Below are 20,243 nucleotides of genomic sequence, written 5' to 3' on the forward strand. Positions count from 1 at the left end.
TGTCTCTGTCTGTCCTCTTCCATTTGGTTTCCACCACACTGTAAACAAAACTTTGTGTGCCGCAAGTTGAACTGGAAGTGCGGCAATGCAATGGTTGATTATAATGGAACTTTGAATGTTTACTGTCACTGTGAAATAAGTAAGAACAGCAATAATTGGATAATTTCAGTTAAATAAGTTTTTTTTATGAGACTTGCTTGCCGTCATGGATGTTGTTGTAAACTTGTGTCTGAAATCTTGGCAATCCTTGCAGCTTGTTAATAATTAGTTCTCATAACTAATAGAAACAGTCTGAATTCTGAAATCTGAAATATTTTTGCTTTTAAATAAGTCCTCTCCCCTGTCTGCACCACTACCAGGGCTCTCGCGATGACCTCAGTGTAGGAGGGGGAGTAGCTGGAGGGGTGATTCCTGTTGCTCGTCATGGCAATTGTGTAGATGCCTCCTTTTCCAAAGAAGTACTCAACTCCATCACAGGTAGCAGTGTGTGATGTGCTTGTGTGTAGCTGTCTAGTGTTTATATAAAAAGGTGTGAATGGGGATATTGATGCTGACCCCCCCATCCCCTCCCCCCACCAGCCTTCTCATCCTTGGCAGTTGCCACGGGTAACCAGGCCGACTCTCGGGGTTCTCTGATCAGTGTGGACTCCAACCCTAGCAACAGTGACAGAAACAGTGAGAAGATGGATGGATGTGAGAAGGTGAGAAAAGATAAGAGTTAAGAAAGCAGAGAAACAGCCATCAACTTCTGTGTTATGACATGTCCGATGTGGTATTTATTTCTGACTCTGGCGGAGGAGCAAGCAGATCTGTCAAAAGAACTTAAATCGTTTAGATACATTTGTTGTATGTGTTTGATATATACTGTGCAGCTCTCATTGTGAGTCATTCATGATAAATTCTACGTTATATATGGATTTTTGACTTCCATTGGCTTCCATTCTAGACCCCTGATGGCGGACAAGTAGACTTAGCACACTGTTCTAATACCAACTAAAGAAATACTGAAGTTAGGGCGCCGTAGTGTTATAGGACTAATCATGAAATTGCAATGTTCAAGTCCAGCCGGGGCCGTTTGTTGCATGTCCATGTCTCTTTCATCATCTTACATCTTACATCTTTGTATACGATGTAATAAAGGCAAAAACTGGCCAAAAAATACTTTTAAAAAAATACTGCGGCCATTGGTCCCTCCAACAGCCCCCCCACCACCACCCTTAGATAATTTTAAGTAGACACCAAAAACAAAACATACATATGCAATATATATATATATATAAGTTTTATATTTATTATATTTCATTTATAAAGTTAACTGTCTAAAAGTAGCACAATTGAAAATACTACATCAGTAAAATACCCATTATATCTAAGTTTTCCTCCATTGTTGCTAAAACCCACACATTCACATAAACAATACCGAGGACACTACCTCAGTGTCCTCAATTATAGCCACCACCCTGATAGTAAAAGTATATCTCTGTATTTCTGCCCGGATGTTTCTCCTTAGTTTGCACGGCCACAGTCCCTTATAGGCTACGGTTCTCGTTGTGACAAGCTGGACCAGGCAGAGACCCGCAGCCTCCTCATGTGCTTTTTGCACATTATGAAAACCATATCTGAGGGTAAGAAATTACATTTCACAAACATATATACAGAGGATTCACACAGTCCAGTCCAGAGCCTTGTCGAATTGTGTTTGTAAATGCTATTTTAGACAATAGTTGTTTTTTACTGTTACTGTATTATTCTATTCCGGCGAACCCCAGATATCTGCACTTTTTTGCAGATTAAAACACTAATTGTCTGTAACTGTTTGAACAGGGTTTGTTTTAATGCCTCCAATACCATCTCAGTATAAAAATACTACTGACTCTGTGAAAGTTTTCGTGCTAGTCCTCTAGAAATCTGCTGTGATGTGTGACGTGACGTCTCCTGTTTCCTGTTTCCAGATGTGCTGGTGTCCTACTGGCACCGGGCCATTCATCAGGAGATCTCAGACTTCTTTAACATCCTGGAGTAAGTACTCCTTTTTCTTCATTGCAGAGTGTTACCACAGCTCCTTTTAGGCTGACTAGCAATACTGTGCACAGAGAGAAAAACACATTGAGACAGACACGGATGGGGACAGGAGAATGAGAGCAGAAAGGGGAAGAATGTAGCCAGAAGCGAACAGATGAAAGTAATGACAAAGCAAGAGAGAGAGAAGAAAAACAGACTGTAATTCCAATGAGAGCTCCCTATCCACTGAACAGTGCAGTTAATTAACTGTCTGTTTCCTGTTTGTGTCAGCATAGAGACTGTACTGTTGCAGTTCAGTTTGATCACATGCGCTTAGTTTATTCTGTGTTCTTAACTTACAAAACACATAAAAACAAGCAAACCTTCACCCTTCACCCAAGATATTTTTGCATTTTTCCTTTTCTTCAGGCTGTGTCTTCAGCACTTCAGGTTCCTCGGAAAACGCCACATAGCCAGGTCAGTCTGCGCTCCTCCTCACTTCTTTCTCCAACAAAGAGGTGAACCAGGTCTCATTCAGTTGCATTTATTGTAATGCTGCAGATATGGAACATACATGCCGCAGCCAAAGGTTGTAACACCAACACCCACTGATACATAATTCATATAATCATGTGCACACATGAATGTGCACATGTGCAAATGCAGCCACCCAGACACATGTGCAAATACACACAAATAAATGAATCAGACACAGTCAGGCAGAAATACTAATATGTTTTCTGTATGCGTGTGCATGCTCAGGCAAAAGCTTTATGAGGGGAAGAGGTAAAGGAGGGAAGAAAAGGAAGAGAGGGGGAGGTGAAACCTCATGGATCTTGCTGTTGAGAGAAAAGCACCGTTGGATATGGTACTGTAGTAGTTGGCAAGCACAGGATGGGGGCTGTTATCGTGTGTGTGTGCTCTCACTGGAGCTGAGCCATTGGCACCGCTAGACTCCTCAATCTTCTGGTTCCTCCCAGCTAATTAAATTAGCCCTCTTTTTCCTTTCAGCAATAAGATGCTGAGATGTTAGCCAACAAAAGGCTGGGAGAACACACTGCTTTACTGTGTGTGGAGGCATTAACAGAATAAAGATAGCTGGAAGCCTAGCTAGCGCTCTCAGACGTAGTTGAGCCTGTCTGGAGCTGCTAGCTACTTAACATTCATCTGTAATACCAGGCCATGGGGGATTCACAGTCTTGCGCCTGTGTCTGTCGCAGTATCTCTCTCTGTTAGCTCTTTGATGCCTGGCTGAGTCAGTGTGGGCACCCTCTGAAGTTCAGGAGCGATGAATTACACTAGCAGTGTGTAGCCAGCCAGCAAGCTAGGAAGTCAGCCAGCCTATCAGACCACAATTCAGTCATTAAAGCCCCTGAAATCAAATTTGCATGACAGTAGCCTGGCAACATAAGGAATCAACCCCACAACTGTCTTCAGTTTGATTAAAATGTTGCTAAATCCTGATCCACTTCAAACTGGTGAGAATAGAACAGGCAAAAAGAAAAATACAGAAATCTATAATGTAAAAATAACCAAAATTGTTCCAAATTTGGCAGAACATTGTGTGTCCTTGTAGGGTCCCAACGCTCATGGAACGCTCGCAAGAAGCTGATTTAGAAAATAGGTTGTCAGGGCCTTGAAGTTAGCCAGTGATGCTGCAGTTTAATCCCAGACATTCTTCTCACGTATCCTGTTTCTGTCTGTGTTGGTGCAGGGAGCCTCACTTCCTTAACTCAAGGCATGTTTTAGATTTTAGCCAAGATACAGACACACCAATGCACATGCACAATATACTACATGACACAAAGAAATAACAATTAATAATTGTAATGTTTTCTCCATGTTCGACCTTGCTGTTGTAGTCTCCACCACAATGCATGCCTCATGCCCTCCCCCTCCGTGCATGCTGCTACTGTTAATTGATTATCAGTGTGACTGCACATTATTGATGTTCTGTTATATCAAGTAACCCTTTCTGTGTTGACATAAATGGTAAATAAACAGGAAATGTATGCTGGTACTGTACGCTAGTTTTGTTTGCTCTTTGCATCCTTTAACACGTTTGCCTCATTGATGTTGCATGTCGACCTTGTAACCCTTTGTCTCCACGCCCTGCCTCATGACTGGCTGGACTCCACCTGCTGCTTGGCTTGATTGAGTGTCCTTAATGGGCTCTGAGGCAGTTGTGATGATTGGCTTAGACAGTACTTGTGTTGTCTTTCTTTTGGCTGGCCAAAGCACCATTTGCTTTGTGTAGATTGGCAGTCGTTTTCCTGATAGAGCTTAATTTAAGCATTATAACAACATGATATGTTGAACATCTGTTTGTTGAGATCCAGTTACTAAGCTGATTTGTGCTGCAGCTTAACTGTCTATTGGTTTCATCACATCTATGCATCTTAATCTCCTTGCTGTCCACTGTTTTACATTAATGCTGACCTCAAGCCTCTACTCTCCACTAACACTCTACCAAGAGTTAATGTAACATTTACACAATATTAGACTAATGGCAAACTAAAACCATTGACTCTGCTACGCCACTAACCTTTCCATCTGGCTGACCTCCCTCTCTATATGAGCTCTTTGATGTTTCTCTCTGACTCTAGTCGATCTCATCACACCAAGGTCAAATTGGAGATCCTGTATACTTTTAGCATTTCATTTAGCCTTACAGGAATACAATGTGACCTAGTTGCTATAAATATGTAACATATTTACTTTATGTAAATATAAAGGTCACAAAAGTGCAAAAATTGTGCTGTATTGCAAAGTGTTCAAATTTACACTACAAGGTCAATTTTTATTGATTGCAGGCATGCTCGAGCAACTATTAGCATGCCGCACATAATTAATGTAACTGACTAATGATGATAATGATGGACACTAAACAATGATGGTCTCAACTAAACTAACTAATGTTAGCTTTGATGTGATTGGCTCGTGAACAGGAAGCTAGCAGCGGCACTAAAGCTGGCCCAGTCCACCCAGGCCAATGGCACCCTGAAGGGCTCTAACCACCCCTCTCAACCCTCAAGCCTCTTCCCACAATGGTAATCACCCTCCACCAGGAAAACACCTCAGCCATGATGACAGAGTTAAACTGTTTAAAACTACTGAGTCTTTGGTTACTGAAATTGTTCTTAATGCTAATGATGTCTGGTGATTGGCTCAAAATGTAAATACTTTCTTTAATAGCAAGAAACTCCAAGCTATTTAAATACAGGTATAACCTACATCAACAATGTGAACACTTGGATTTAGATAAATACATTCTTGTCCTGTGTATATTCATCTTTGATGTGACCACTGTCTGTTTCCATGTTATAGACTGTGACTGTGTTCTCAGCATGCCACTCCTCATACCTGCAGTGTTTTGTGTGATTTGCCAATCTCTGTCTCTGTACTCCCATGTGTTAATAGATTCCCGATAACAGCGTGTCCTTGGGACATGGGTGCCATTTTTATTTGTCTACTAAAATGTGCAAAATCTCTAGAGACGGTTGGCCTAGACTTGGCACTAGGTTTAATTTGCTGCAGTGTTCATTTAAACAAGTATTAAATAATACGTGTGAGTACTGTGATTGATACTAGCTGCTGATCCCTGCTGTTGCCTTCAGGATGGCATCATCTGGAGGGGAAGGTCACCGACATGCTCGTTCCCAAACCATGCCCATCATCAGGGGCAAGAATGCTCTTACCAACCCCAAACTGCTGCAGATGATGGAGACAGGTAACACACACACACACACACACACACACACACACACACACATATTTGGACTGAGATGCATGTAAAGTTACTGAGATGGATTTGAGTTATTCATATATGTGTTTCCAGATGGGAATATTCAGGATGGGGACACCCTGAGTCCTACAGATATCGAGGCGAACTTGTCCACTGAGGTGGCCCTTACTGTGCTGGATGTACTAGAGCTCTTTGTTCACCATCACAAGGTCTGTCGTCCTGTCAAAGTATACAACCTGAAACTACATTTTCACATCAACATCCATTTTCTTTTAAGGGGAATCTCTTTTAATTTATGTTATGAACTGTATATACAGTATATATGTGAAGCCTCTGAATATTATATTATGTTTCATTAATAGAAGGTGTGCTATTCACATATCTGCCACCATCATTCTAAAGCACCAAACAAATCTACAAACCTTTTTGTCCAAATGAAAATTTTAATTAATGCGCCAGAATTTCATACTCATTCTAAAGCCAAGCCAGTGATACTCTACTGCCACCTGCTGGCTAGAAGAATCTCCATTTTCAAAAACTGTGTACTTTGAAGTATAAAATAGTCTTTACATGAAACAATTCAGTTAGAAGAAAAAAGTAGCCTGTTGAATCTTTGATAGTAAAATGTGTTTTCTGCTTTTTTCTTCTTCCATACTTCCATACAGAAACAACTGTTGCTGGATGATGGACAAAATGCATTGATGAAGAAGGTTCTGGACACCTACCTGCTCTTCTTTCAGATCAACCAATCAACCGCCACTCTACGGCATGTCTTCGCTGCACTCAGGCTCTTTGTACAAAAGGTCCAGCAAACTTCACACAAACATATAACATCTAAGTGAAGGTCCCAGCTGTTTTTCTTATGCATGGTTTCATCGTCATCTTTTTCTGTAGTTCCCCAGTGGATTCTTCCAGGGTAAGGCAGACCTGTGTGGCTGTCTGTGCTATGAGATCCTCAAGTGCTGTAACCATCGTTCCAGCTCCACCCAGACGGAAGCAGCTGCCCTGCTGTATTTTTTCATGAGAAAAAACTTTGAGTTTACCAAGGGCAAGTCTATAGTCCGCTCACATCTGCAGGTCAGTGAGACCAATGTAGTACAAATACAAAATATAATTTCAGTATTGTGTGTTTTGTGAATCGTGGTTTCAGCGTGACGTTGTCCTCACCCTACACTCCTCTTTCCACGTTAGGTTATCAAGGCAGTGAGCCAGTTGATAGCAGATGCTGGCATTGGAGGCTCGAGATTTCAGCAGTCCTTGGCTATCATCAATAACTTTGCCAATGGAGATGCACCACTCAAGGTAGAGCAGGTTCTAGGGTTATATTACAGCTTCATTATCACTATTTATCCTGTATAGTGATATTTCATTCTACTTTTGATTTCTACAGAACACTCCATTCCCTGCTGAGGTAAAGGACTTGACCAAACGGATCAGGACGGTTCTGATGGCCACAGCGCAAATGAAGGAGCATGAGAAGGATCCAGAGATGCTGGTGGATCTTCAGTACAGTCTGGCCAACTCCTACGCCAGCACGCCCGAGCTTCGACGCACCTGGTTGGAGAGCATGGCTAAAATTCACGTCCGCAACGGCGATCTCTCAGAGGTTATAAATATTATAGTTTATAGGGTGCTCTTACTTCAGAAACTTCATAGATGGCTTTTAGAACAAAGTCTTCATTAAATTTGATGGTAATGTGTCTGACTTTCCCTCAGGCTGCCATGTGCTACATCCACATCTCAGCCCTGATTGCTGAATCGCTGAAGAGGAGAGGTTCGTGCACATACATATGCTGTTGCTTTGACTTTACTTTTTGCAGCATGGTTTGTGTGTGTATGCATATGCACAAATATTTGTGCACACGCAAGGCAATGAAATTGGTGTAAGTGTGTGCATCTTTGCAGACATGGTAACTTCTAACCAGAAAGTCCAATCACAGCCATCTTTTGTCAGTCAGCAAACCTCCCTTTCTCTCTGCTAACATGGTCATTGCAACTCTCAGGCATCACTGCTTAATATCATCATGGGGGTTGATGTGTATGCCTGAATGTGAGCACACTGGTGACTTGAGTGTCTCTTTGTATAGTGAAGATTCATTAGAAACTTGTGGGGAATGAAGATGGATAGCATAAATCTGTCTTTGCATCCAAATACCATTCCCATTCACAACCTCTAGTAGAAATAGAGACTGATGTCTACACCTTTTGCTGTGCCGCATGTTCCTCTGTCTGCAAATCTATTTGTTCTTGTGTGTGCATGCTTCCTCATTCAGACTACAGCATGTGTGTATCTTTTGCTGTACGCATCTGACATCTTTTCGCATGCATTCTATGCACTGAGCCTGCGTGCCGATAGGTAGCATAGCATGCCAGCAGCTCGGCTAATTCGTGAGCCTTGAGCATAAAAGGCAAAAACAAGTGGAAAGTGAACTTTATAAACCTCCTCCTCCTCCTCCACTCCTACCAAACAGGCTACTGGAGAACTGACAAGGCCAGGATGTCCAGTGTGTCCCCTGAAGAAAGCCCTGTCTTTAACTGTAGCTCCTTACTAACTACCTCCCGAGATCAAGACAGTGAGTGTGTGCGCCTGGGGCCTGCTGGGTGGTGGGGCTGGGAGTTCAGAACATAATGATGGAGAGACAAGGGACTGTGGGAGGGAGTGGGTGTGCACGGACATATGTTTAAACTCCTTGCAACTGGGTGGAAGGTGTTGATATTGACAGGTGGACATGGTTTGGATTGAAGGGACTGTCAGGTGCCAGTTTATATCTTAACCACTCCATTGTTGTATAAGGTTTTCTACACTGTGTATTATACTATGCATTAAAATGTACTGAGGACCACAGTTTTTGCCTTAATGATAAGAGATTGTGTCAGGTTATCACTTTTTACTGTCAGTGTTTGACCTTCACTGTTCACTCAAGTCTCACTGGGTAAGATGTTCAGTGTCACTGGGGTTTGGTATGAAGCACGCTCACATTTGATGTTTTTAATTTTGTGCAAAAATGGAATGCTTGACTGTAAAAACAATGTAAAATTTCTTGTACTTTAATACAAGAATGTATGTGTAGGATGCATTTTATGCAGCTGTATGTTTGAAAGCTGAGCGTAGCACTAGCAATAATGTGTGACCTTTATGAGACATGTATATTTCTTGAATTATTCGCACTGATGTCACTTTCACTTGTTTGAAACCCCAGCATCGTTCTCTATGGGCTGGGCAGCGTTTATGTGCATCAGCCCTAATGTCAAGGAGGAGGGCGCTATGAAGGAAGACACTGGTACACAAGACACACCCTATACTGAGGTCAGCCTTTAATCCTGAACAAAACCTTAAACTTCACAAACAACGAGTTAAAGTAACATTTTATAATCATAACCATTGTTTCCAATTTGAGAAGATGTGACGTGCTAGTGGCATGGCAGGAACTGGGTTTCCCTTTTCTCTCTAATATGCTTCCTGATCTTGCTGTACTGTGTAGGACACCCTGGTGGAGCAGCTGGAGCTGTGTGTGGACTATCTGTGGAAATCAGAGAGACACGAGCTCATCGCTGACATCAACAAACCTGTGATTGCTGTCTTTGAAAAGAGAAGGGATTTTAAGGTAACTTTGAACCCTTCCACTCTTTGTGTGTGTGTGTGTGTGTGTGTGTGTGTGTGTGCATATTGAGCTAAGTTTAACCTTACATGCATGTTTATGTGTGCACACAGAGACTGTCAGAGCTGTACTATGACATCCATCGCTCCTATCTCAAGGTGACTGAGGTGGTGAACTCAGAAAAGCGACTCTTCGGTCGCTACTACCGTGTAGCTTTCTATGGACAGGTGAGTGACAGTTCATTACTGCAGATAGTACACACTTACATGGGCATGTCTGTACACACGCAACTATGGCTAGTAAAATACTCTATACCTCTTGTAAGCCCTAGGAAATTACGACTTGGCAAACACATACCTACCCCTACCCCACAACCCACAATGGTTTTTTCACTTTGGGACTCAACGGAAACACCTCTTTTCATAAACAGTGTTACTTTGAATAAAATCGGATACAGTTTCTGCAAAGAGACTTTGATGTTTAGTTTTTCCAATGTAATTTTTCAAAGCTTTGAGCATCTCAAATTTAGGCGGCAGGATGGCAGCAGTGGCAAAGATCTCAATACTGCAAAAAACACAACAACTGTTCGTATACCTAAATGCCACCCGGGGTACATGGGGAAAATATTTTTCTTTGTACTTCAGGTGAACTAAGTCTTTAGAAATGGTAAATGTATATTTAATATAACTGGGAATTGTGCCCTGGTTTATCTTTGATTCCCTGGCTTTATCTGTTACGAAGCACTGTGCGGGTTGGGCTTGGTTTTTAAGAAGTTGGATCCTTGACACAGTTTCCTATTTGTTAATGAGGGATAATATTTCTATGCAGAGCTCTGAAGTGAAAAAAAAAACGGTAATGAGAATATGAAATCTTCTCACTATTGGAAAAAAACATCTTGTCAGTGAGGCATGGAGATGGAAAGATAAGGAGACCCGATTTTTTTTACTGAGTCAGTGTCCTTAATTTCTCTGTCTGCTCTTTTCTTCCTTTTTTATTATATTCTATATCAAGATTGCGGTAAGTTTTGTGTGTCTTTTGATTTTCCATTTTCCTCAGTGCTAACCACTTTTACCTCTCTTTTCCTTCTACCACTATTAACATCTGCTGCTCTTACCCTTTGAAGGGTTTGTGTCAAGCTTGCTGTGGTCCATTTTACTTCCCATAATCTCCAATGATAAAGAAACACTAAGAAAAGCTGGTGTCACACAGCCACAGGGGACAGGAAGATGCTATTTAATAAACCTCATTCACCTTTGACATTTGTATCCAACGCTGCTTTGAAAATGACCTCTGAACTCTTCCATCCAGAACTTAACACTGACACCCTGTTAGGGCTGAGTTGTTCTAACACGTTATGGTCTATGTGTACAACCAGCGACTCAAGAAACCACTAGGGGGCAGACCAGACTGACATATATACAGTGTGTTTTGACAGCAAACGCACAAGCACCCACCCATACATGTAACAAGCTTTTCTAATGAGTGTGTGCATGTGTGTGTGTGTTCTGGTAGGGTTTCTTTGAGGAGGAGGAGAGCAAGGAGTTCATCTACAAAGAGCCGAAGCTGACGGGGCTGTCAGAAATCTCCCAGAGATTACTCAAACTCTACTCAGACAAGTTCGGAGCTGATAATGTCAAGATGATCCAGGACTCCAATAAGGTAACTGACAGAATTTGGCCTGTTTATAAGTTGTTTGTTAAGACATTTAAACTGAATGATTTGCCTAGTTCTTATTATTGCCAGTTATTGGTGAATCACCTGTTTGTGGACATGTAACTTCACAAAAAAAAAAATCACTATTGCTTGCTTAACATTCTCTAAAAACAGGTAAATCCTAAAGACCTGGACCCCAAGTTTGCCTACGTTCAGGTGACGTACGTGGTGCCCTACTTTGACGAGAAAGAACAACAGGACAAAAGGACAGATTTTGAGAGACATCACAACATCAACCGCTTTGTGTTCGAGACGCCGTTCACTCTGACTGGGAAGAAACATGGAGACGTGGAGGAGCAGTGCAAGAGACGCACCATATTGACCAGTAAGTGTTTGTTTACATATGTCAGTACAATTTCTGTCCTTACAACATACTGGTAGGGAACTATAATGTAGAGTTGGTCTGACCTGTGGGTTGTTATTTCTCTCTCTTCAGCGAGTTCCAGCTTCCCCTACCTAAAGAAGCGTATCCAGGTGGTGGAGCAGCAGAGCACAGAAATGAACCCGATTGAGGTAGCCATTGATGAGATGTCACGTAAAGTCTCTGAGCTCAACCAGCTCTGCAACATGGAGGAGGTGGACATGATCCGGCTGCAGCTGAAACTGCAGGGCAGCGTCAGCGTCAAGGTGGGGATTCTTGCAAATACTGATTTTTGGGTGAATCTGGGTGCTTTGTTTTGTCTTACCTGATTTTCTTCTTTTAGGTGAATGCAGGGCCTATGGCCTATGCCAGGGCATTTTTAGAGGAGAAGAATGCCAAGAAATACCCAGACAACCAGGTCAAACTGCTCAAGGAGATCTTCAGGTAGGATTAAATGCAGTATCAAGTGTAGTGATTTTTGTTCCTTGCATTAAACAGTAGGTATATATATTATATATATATATATGTTTTGAAAGTTAGATTTATGTTATTTTATACTAATTTATTGCCCTGCATGCTTTGGTCCACTGAGTTATGTTATTATATGTCATGCAAGTGTACATGGGAAATGCAGTTCAAAACATATGTAGTTCCCAAGATCCAGCTGCATTGGAAACCACAGATTGTGAATACAAATCAATAAAAAAAGCAATCAGGAAATCAAAATTTCAACAAATTAAATCCATATATAAAATGTTAGAAATTAAAGGAAAGGAAATAGTGCACACATATAAAAAAAAACTGTCCTGCATCTTGTTCATGAGTGCAGTCAAGTGTAAACTCTGAGAGAGTAAGAAGCAACATTATGCCAGTGTTTAATAGTCTACAACCATCGTGCTTAATTCAACACTTTTATGTAGTTTGGAATGCTTGTTTTAGAGCTAAATCCATTTTATAAGTGAATAAACACATATCAACACCAAATAATTCTTACAGCTAAATACAATGTTTGACAATTTTTAGATAAAGATTCTTAACCCAGATGATTAAAGGTAAAGGTCCCATTGCACCTTAGGATTTATACATGCAACAATCTTCTAAGCGTAAACCCTTACAGTGTAAAAAGCACTCATTAGGCAAACCTGTTTATGTTTAATCAATGGCAAGAAAACTTTAGAGCCTAATACTTTTTGACAGTGTCAGTGATATGATTCACAGCATTAATAATCAATACAACTGTGTTTGACCCCTGCAGGCAGTTTGCAGAAGCCTGCGGTCAGGCTTTGGATGTGAATGAGCGTCTGATCAAGGAGGACCAGCTGGAGTACCAGGAGGAGATGAGAGCTCACTACCGGGACATGCTGACTGAGCTGTCTGGCATCATGAATGAACAGGTCTCACTATGCAATGACCAATGAGTGTCCAGACTTATGTCATTACCACACGGTTGTTTCTTTTCTTATTCAGTTGCATGGCATAATGAGCATCATCTTCTCCTATACATTATTTTATGACACATTTTGCATTTTCAAGGGTACCAGCTTCTGTTTTTACTTCATAGTTCTCTCTACTTCTTTTCAAACGTTTCCTCCCATTACAGCTACAAAAACGTACTCTTGCTACCAGTACCTCATCTCTCTCTAACAGCTCTCTGTCCACTCTTTCTAAGACTGGTATGTCATGTCATCAAATTCCCTCATGAAAGACATGTCACTTGCTTACCCCACTTTATCTTTTCCCCCATATCCCAGCCTGTACCAATTTATCCAAAAGCCAAACTGCTAGTCTTGATACATACCTCCTTTTGAATTTTCCTGTTCCAATGCAAGCTTTTTATTCTTACTCTTGTCCAGATTCCTCACACAAGACAACCAGGAACGGAACGGCACAGCGCCTACTGAATGGCCAATAGACTCACAAGAAATTCTTTGTGCCAGGGAGGACATTTTTTTCCCCCCTAAATGGCTTTGGGGTGCCAGTTTGAGCCTCAAAGTGGCTCATTTGCTTGTTTCTGACTGTATTTGTTTCTTGCTGCAGGGAGCAGCGGGCTAGTGGAACTGTGACTGATGGCGAGTGTAGAGAAAACAAGGGAAGAAGTGTGTAGACTGTGGTCGTGATAGTCTGTAGTCCTGTCGTACGTGAACATTGACTATCTGCAGTAGAGGCCAGGCCAGCTGGACTGTTAGCTAACGTTTGTTTTGGTTTTAGAGACTCGATCCATGTGTCATGGGATTCCCCTGTCCTGCCAACTGATTCATCAGCTTACATACTGACAGACACACTCATAACAAATACATACAGTGGATACACACATGCACACAGCCACACAACATGCGCCTTCTCTCCACAACCCTGTCCCTTTAGAGAACAGTGACCTTACTGAGCTTGAGGTGCGTTCAGCTATAATACATAGCTTTCTGGTGCATTTTGATGACAGTTTTTCCCTTTTTTCTGTGGAATCATTGTACGATCTCAAGAGGTCTTGTAAGATGACTAATGTGAAAAAAAAAAGATTTGGATTACAGGTCTTTAACTAAGCAAGCATCTGAAGAGTTGAACGCACCTCCAGTTCCTGTTTGAATGTAGAGCAGCTCCACATTGCTACTTTGTATCCTTGCTAACATTCTGGAAATATCAGCTTGCCAATTTTCAAATTGAAACAAAAGAATTATGTTTTGTAACATTTTTATGATTGAAATTGCATTGTTACTGTTATTATTTCCTGTACTGTTTTGAATTGTAAATAAGAAATATTAATATTTAAAATGTTTGAAATGTTTCTTTTTTTTTATAAAATATACAATATATAAATATTTGTTTAGCTGAATTTAAAAAAAAGTACAAAAACTAAAGTTTTATGTATAACATTTAAATAAAATTTTGTTAATGTCCAAAATTCATGATTACACTTAAGTCATTTTCTTCAGCATTTCTTCATCCACTCTCCTGATGTCGGTGTTGTATATCTTCTCTTCTGTCATAGGACATTGCACCTTACCGTCAGATCAGGCTTCCTCTGACTATAGTTCATGTCACTCAGTATGTTAACACCAGGTTTCCAATCAGGTTGAATGGGGTAAAATAGCTTTCTAAAATGAAATTGTGCCTTGGCTGCCCTCATATCCTGCCTTTTGACTGGGCCTGAGACCAGGCTGCAGCTAATTATAGATAATTGTGAGGTCCTTCACTGGCACAATAAAGGGAAATGTGTAAAATAGAAATGTGTAATGAGCAAACTCAGCCTGAAACATGGTCCACGGTGCAGAAGGTAATAGACAATGACTGTATAAATCTGTACCAATACCAACTATATTGTTTCCAGTTTTAACTCATTCAGTAGTGTAGACTAACAATGAGACAACAGAAGGTCAGTAGAGGTTGAACCACCATTTGTCATCTGTGAAACTACAGTAAATGTTCACTTTTCATATCCTCATTCTTCAGTTGTGCTCTGTTTTGTCTGCTATCACATTTTCTTCAAGTATTAAATGTCACTACAGTAACGTAATAATAGGCAGTGAAACTTAGCTTAAAAAGGCCAGTGCAAAAGATGAAAAGGCTCTACTGCATCAAAGCATTCAGATAAAAGAGGTCAGGCTTGTTTGTGACCAGTAGAAAAGCATTTTGCTTTAGGTCAACCTGTCATGTCATCTCCCTCCACCATCAATGGGTCAGTGCTGCTATATTTACACCTAATATTTAATTGTTAGAGAAGTGTCATGTATACATTTAGTAAAGTTGAGGATGGCTAAAATATGATTTCTTTGCATATCAAATAGATCAGATAATAGATACATGTACAGTAGTGAGAGTTCAGAAAAGCAGGATTACTGTTGCTGTACAGTAATCCTGCCTGAAATGAATGGAAAGACCCCAGAAGCAACAATCCTTTGTTTTGGATCATTGATTTATTTTTCAAAGTCAGAGGGGTCAGAACAAAGTCGGCAGCCAAATGAATCCAAATCCAAATCGGAGCAGTAGATCTGACGGAGCCTAGAGGCTCTCATCATGACTGCTGTGTGTCTGTCTGTTGTTTGGTCTCTCTGTTTCAGACTGTCTCCACTGTGTTTACCCTGGAGCTCTGTTTTCCTTTGTGCTTTGCATCTTCATTGTCGACTCTATATTTCACTATAGTCACAAGTGATGACAGACTATTTTACAAGTGTGTGGGCTGCTAAGATGCCATCTGGAAATAGGAATTAGTAATGAGAATGATTTTTGTTTTTAATTGATAACAGGGAGACAATTGGATATGTTTTTGAATCATCTGTGCTTCTTTTCATTCACTTGATTAACTGATTTGCTGAATGTTACATATTTTCCCTCTGGTAGACTTTGTTGTAAGTAAGATTTAATATGAACATTTAATGTACCATATTTTAATTCTGATGTTTTCTTGGCAAACTAGCCATTTTTTACACTCCCTTATGTACAGTATTATGTGAGTAACTACTAGCCTATACTGAAATGACCCTTGGTCTAGTCTTTTGTGTGTCTGTAGTATTGCTGCTCATGCTCTGTTTGCCTTTCTGTAACTGCAAAGAGTAACATCTGTGGGTCCAGGGTAAAGTAACGTGTTATTAGGATATCCATAAGTCACTTCATACTTACGTACAGTCCCTCAGCATGACGACGTTACAGAGAAGTGTGGATTTCTAGAAGTCATCTTACATTAAACGGGCCTCTTTCAGTCTGAGTATTTGATTCAAAATCTATGCATATATGACCATTGGCAAATAAATTGATGTAGACAGAAACTTGCAGAAACTTTATGATAAAATGTATTTTGAGATGGCACCTACTTCAGCACACAGAAAAGTATCAAACTTGTGGTTGACGTTTCATTGAAAGTGAAATTACATTAAAATGTAGCATGTGCTCTGACATAGAACAGTTTTCCATGGGATCATGGGGTCTTTTTTCCCAATAGTTAATATAATTACTGACCATGCAGAGAGAGAGAGCAGCAGAATGGTTGTTTACTTATTGATGCTAAGCCTGGGGTTGGGGCCCTGCAAATAAAAAGAGGTTGAGTGGCTCTGAACATACAGCTGGTGGTAAAAGACAGCATGTCTGTCTTTATGTCTGCCTGACAAGACAGCTGACACGTTTACATCTCTGTCTCTTCACTCTCCCTCTGTGGTTGCACACCCGAGGTGCAGCAGATCGAGTTTCACTAACCTCTCACCTCTTTACCTTTCCCTCCAGCCAATCGGTATTTCTCTCCTCCTCAGTCTCATCTCTCTCGCCTCCCTCCCTCTCTGTAGCCTATTTTGTGAACCAGAAAGAGGGGGCTGATTGGGTTTCTCTCCTGTACAGACTGGCTTATGTATGCCTGTCTCCCTCCCAGTGGCCTAGACTCTGGCAGGGTCAGGTTGCTCTGAGCCAGCACCATTCAGTCCAGGTCGCAGACGACAAAATATCTCAAACCTTCCTGGAAGCTGATGGCTCCTCCTCACAATATTTCATATTTTATTTTACATTGTTTTAAAGTATGTGGGCAGTGTTATATCTCTTTTCATGTTGGAGTCAGGCCAGCTAAACTACACTCAGAGACCGTCTGGTCTATATTCATAATGGGTTACAACCTGTGGCCACATGAGCTCCATTGCAGCACCTGACCATACAATCCCGGCTGTGGAAGCCCCATTGAGCGTAATTATCTGTAATTTTCTCCTTTGTGTGCAGCCTGCCTGTATTTGATGTCTGTTGCAGTGATTCCTTCTCTTATTATTTATCAAACGCCTGTTTTGTTTTCATGTTTTTTTTTCAAGACTGTCTGTCATCACGGAGTTAACCCCCTGACCTCTGCCTTTATCAAACCACATGCATATTCATGAGACACAGGACCACATATTTATCAGGCTTAACTTAGAGGCCAACCAACCCACACGTCTTTCTATCTGTCTGTGAAATGAATGAAACCTCACTGTGCATGGGCTCCCAGTACATTTAAAAGACATAAATCCAGTCTTACAATTTGACCTTATTTTTAATTGCTCTTTCTATATATATATATATCTTCTCTACATCTACATCTTCTGCAGCACAATCAGAACAGAAAAAAAATACTTCTTTCCTAGATTTATCTTTGCTGACAGATTTAATTAATATTTTAGAAGGAGGATATTGTAATCTCAACATGAGACATGGGTATTACAAGAGGAAGCCTGAGGTGCCAAAAAAGATCTGATCTTCCCCATCTTTTCTTGAGCTAAAACATGAAGCTGCTACATATGTTGTAAACCCAAAACGTTGTCAGAAACTCTCAGCTATGTCAGTGATCCAGCAGGATTAGTAGGTCTCCCGCCATTCAAGCGCTTGTGCAGTGCACATTTCATTTCCGACCCCTGCTTAGTTTTCCTGAAACCGGACGCCGGGGCTGATTAATAAAACATCCATTGTGTGCTGCTGGCCGATCACCGGAGCCATGTCAGCTGTATAAGTGGTGAAAGGCGACATAATCTCCCCAGAACAAGATCTGGACTGAGATTGAGGCACAAACAACAGAGAAAGGCACACAGCAGGAGGACCACAAACGCCTCGGGAGCAGCATGTTAAAACCCCAGCAGCACGGTGAGCTTCTCCTGCATGACTCCCCGCCGGTTTTTGGGAAGCCGTGGTACTGGCAGCGCAGCAGCAGCACCATGGAGAGCACCCGCAGCCTGGCGCAGGTCATCATGCAGATGCGCGATGAAATCAAGAAGCTGGAGGAGGAGAACCGAGAGCTGCGGGGAGACTACGGTCAGCGGTCACTTGGGGCCGTGCCAGGGGAAGGCAGCCCGGTGTCTTCAGCAGCAGAGCAGCGTGCAGGAATGGAGGAAAACCCCTATGTGAACCTGAGGCGAAACGCGTCTGCGCCAGTTCTGGAGGGACAATACAAAGGTAAGAGAAAAGGCCTGTTAGTGCACAGGTGGTTGCTTTTAAACTTGTATTTATTTTTTCCATTTTATTATCAAAATAGCACCATAGACATCAAAAGTTACAAGACACATTCCTATAACACTTGAAAAAGTGATCTGTTAAATAATGACTGGTGTGAAGTGAGATGATTGTAAAAATGTACAACTAACCTTTGACCTAATGCATGTCGCCCTCACCCCACTGTGGGATTTTTCATGTCCCAACACAATACTGTTAAAACCCATGAGTAAAGGAATGGGGAAAGAGCGTTTTATTAAAGGAGCACTCCAACAATTTAGCATCACACTTTCATTAAGTTGGAGGTCTCACAAGAGACAGATTAAAATAAATAATTTTCTGGAGCATGGAACAAGAGCTGAGATATCCTGATTTTAGTCCGTAGTATTGGTCAAACTCCAAAAACAGAATTCACAGAAACAGCAACAACATTTGGACAAGAAAACCATGTATTTATTTTAAGACATGGCAAGTTATTACGTTTTTAAATTGGCGTAGAAAGACGATGTGAAATTTTAAATTAGAAATAAGAAAATGCCCTTAGTGTTTTCTCTCCATATCTATGACTGTGGAAATGAATCCATTCCAATGCATCACGTTCATGTTATTTCACAGAGAACACGGTCATGACTGTCCGAAGGTACTCCATAAGCTCCAACCTCTCTGGGGTGATGAGAGAGGGAAGGACTGACATGGCAAAGCGCAGTGACTCTGGATGGGGAAGGCTACAAGAAGAAATCCAGCATGGGAACGGCATCTTTGATAACTCAGACAGAGGAGAAGTGGGGAAAGTTACCAACAGGCACTCCCTGCAGGAATATGTACACAAAAACAGGTACAGACAGGCATGTCATGCACATTTTATCCCAGAAATGTAGTTTTAAAGCAGCACTCTTGAAAATTGTGGTTTAAATTTGACACAGCAGAGATTTCCCCCATGTATGGATAGGTTTAATGTATTTGAAACTATGTTTTCTCTCACTAGGCTAGACCTTATACACATTTTCCTAAGTTGCAACTTTGTAGTCATATAACTCTTATGATTTCTTTGACCTTTTAGAGCCAAGGTAAAAACTGTCACATTCCTTCTACCTGTGGATGACATTTACACCAACCGGCCAGTTCTGACCAAGCACCAGCAGGAGCCTAAAATCACTGAGCTGGCTTCCATAACTGACTCTTGAGAGAAGATGCAGACCTTTTAAAGACTTTGGCTGTGGCCATGAGACAAAATGCACACATGAACTGACCCTCCGTGGCCTCAAAGCAGGTTAGCCTCTTCATTTAGGTCAGTGTAGATTGGACTCTTATTATACTGAGTGAGCCAGCAGACCGATTTGATCACACCTGACCACACAAACAGAAGACTCTAGTTACAGGTGTTGTTTTCATCCAGCCATGGCAATCCAGGCCCAGTCAACAGTGATGAGACACGGGACCCTCTGCAGCGAGGATCAGATGTCTGGACTCCTCTCCCAACCTGGGGTGTTGTTTTTGAAGTGAGACACACACCTGCAGGTGACGGCTCTTTTACGGACAGTTGTGGTCACTGACTCAGGCCTCGTGAGCAACATCAGACTCATTATTTATTCACCTTTGTTTCTTTTCACAATGTATACTTGAATGGGTAGTCAAGGGGCCACATGTGTGTTTAAACATGTGACCTGTTTCTTGACAGTCTTCCTAAAGTGTGTATTTTTCTAATTCTAAATCACACAGTAGTTTCTGCTTTCATGTATGGAAGGCTCCTTGTAAATATACCAGTGTTTGGCATACTGAAAATGAATGTAAGGCACCTGTAACAATCATTATAAGCTATTACCTGTGATATATGTTGTGTTATGAATTGGTTTGATAAATCTTAAGCGGCTAATTGGTTGTTACCATTATATTTCACTCTTAT

The 20,243-nt window shown here is 41.3% G+C and overlaps 2 protein-coding genes across 3 annotated transcripts in view; both read left to right on the plus strand.

The window, feature by feature from the left end:
• dock10 (dedicator of cytokinesis 10) overlaps positions 1-13,734 on the plus strand; it is a 44,485-nt gene extending 30,751 nt beyond the window's left edge. Inside the window, exons 34-56 of one of the 2 annotated variants that reach the window (XM_044202640.1) lie at positions 360-477; positions 580-701; positions 1,511-1,625; positions 1,953-2,019; positions 2,431-2,478; positions 4,950-5,051; positions 5,619-5,731; positions 5,840-5,955; positions 6,412-6,549; positions 6,641-6,823; positions 6,938-7,048; positions 7,137-7,352; positions 7,463-7,520; positions 8,218-8,319; positions 8,947-9,053; positions 9,229-9,351; positions 9,459-9,572; positions 10,858-11,004; positions 11,173-11,383; positions 11,495-11,685; positions 11,763-11,863; positions 12,675-12,813; positions 13,273-13,734. In XM_044202640.1, the coding sequence (XP_044058575.1) occupies positions 360-477; positions 580-701; positions 1,511-1,625; positions 1,953-2,019; positions 2,431-2,478; positions 4,950-5,051; positions 5,619-5,731; positions 5,840-5,955; positions 6,412-6,549; positions 6,641-6,823; positions 6,938-7,048; positions 7,137-7,352; positions 7,463-7,520; positions 8,218-8,319; positions 8,947-9,053; positions 9,229-9,351; positions 9,459-9,572; positions 10,858-11,004; positions 11,173-11,383; positions 11,495-11,685; positions 11,763-11,863; positions 12,675-12,813; positions 13,273-13,320 (2,790 nt within the window). In that variant the 3' untranslated portion in view covers positions 13,321-13,734. The remainder of the gene's footprint in view (positions 1-359; positions 478-579; positions 702-1,510; positions 1,626-1,952; positions 2,020-2,430; positions 2,479-4,949; positions 5,052-5,618; positions 5,732-5,839; positions 5,956-6,411; positions 6,550-6,640; positions 6,824-6,937; positions 7,049-7,136; positions 7,353-7,462; positions 7,521-8,217; positions 8,320-8,946; positions 9,054-9,228; positions 9,352-9,458; positions 9,573-10,857; positions 11,005-11,172; positions 11,384-11,494; positions 11,686-11,762; positions 11,864-12,674; positions 12,814-13,272) is intronic. The other variant, XM_044202641.1, reaches the window with a different exon arrangement.
• A 3,737-nt stretch (positions 13,735-17,471) lies between these two features.
• On the plus strand, positions 17,472-20,229 carry LOC122879694. The gene is made up of 3 exons (XM_044204160.1): positions 17,472-18,304; positions 18,956-19,175; positions 19,401-20,229. Exons 1-3 carry the CDS (start codon positions 17,974-17,976, stop codon positions 19,522-19,524), a joined length of 675 nt encoding a protein of 224 aa, XP_044060095.1. The 5' UTR covers positions 17,472-17,973; the 3' UTR covers positions 19,525-20,229.
• Positions 20,230-20,243: the final 14 nt, after the last annotated feature.

Source organism: Siniperca chuatsi, linkage group LG7 (genome assembly GCF_020085105.1).
Source record: "Siniperca chuatsi isolate FFG_IHB_CAS linkage group LG7, ASM2008510v1, whole genome shotgun sequence".
In the NCBI taxonomy this organism is placed as follows: Eukaryota; Metazoa; Chordata; class Actinopteri; order Centrarchiformes; family Sinipercidae; genus Siniperca; species Siniperca chuatsi.

Bases quoted from the DNA above. Each gene is read 5' to 3' on its own strand.
- LOC122879694 (XM_044204160.1), top strand. From the start codon at position 17,974: ATGTTAAAACCCCAGCAGCACGGTGAGCTTCTCCTGCATGACTCCCCG. The intron at 18,305-18,955 runs GTAAGAGAAAAG...GTTATTTCACAG, and splicing joins TCTGGAGGGACAATACAAAG to AGAACACGGTCATGACTGTC. The intron at 19,176-19,400 runs GTACAGACAGGC...TTGACCTTTTAG, and splicing joins GAATATGTACACAAAAACAG to AGCCAAGGTAAAAACTGTCA.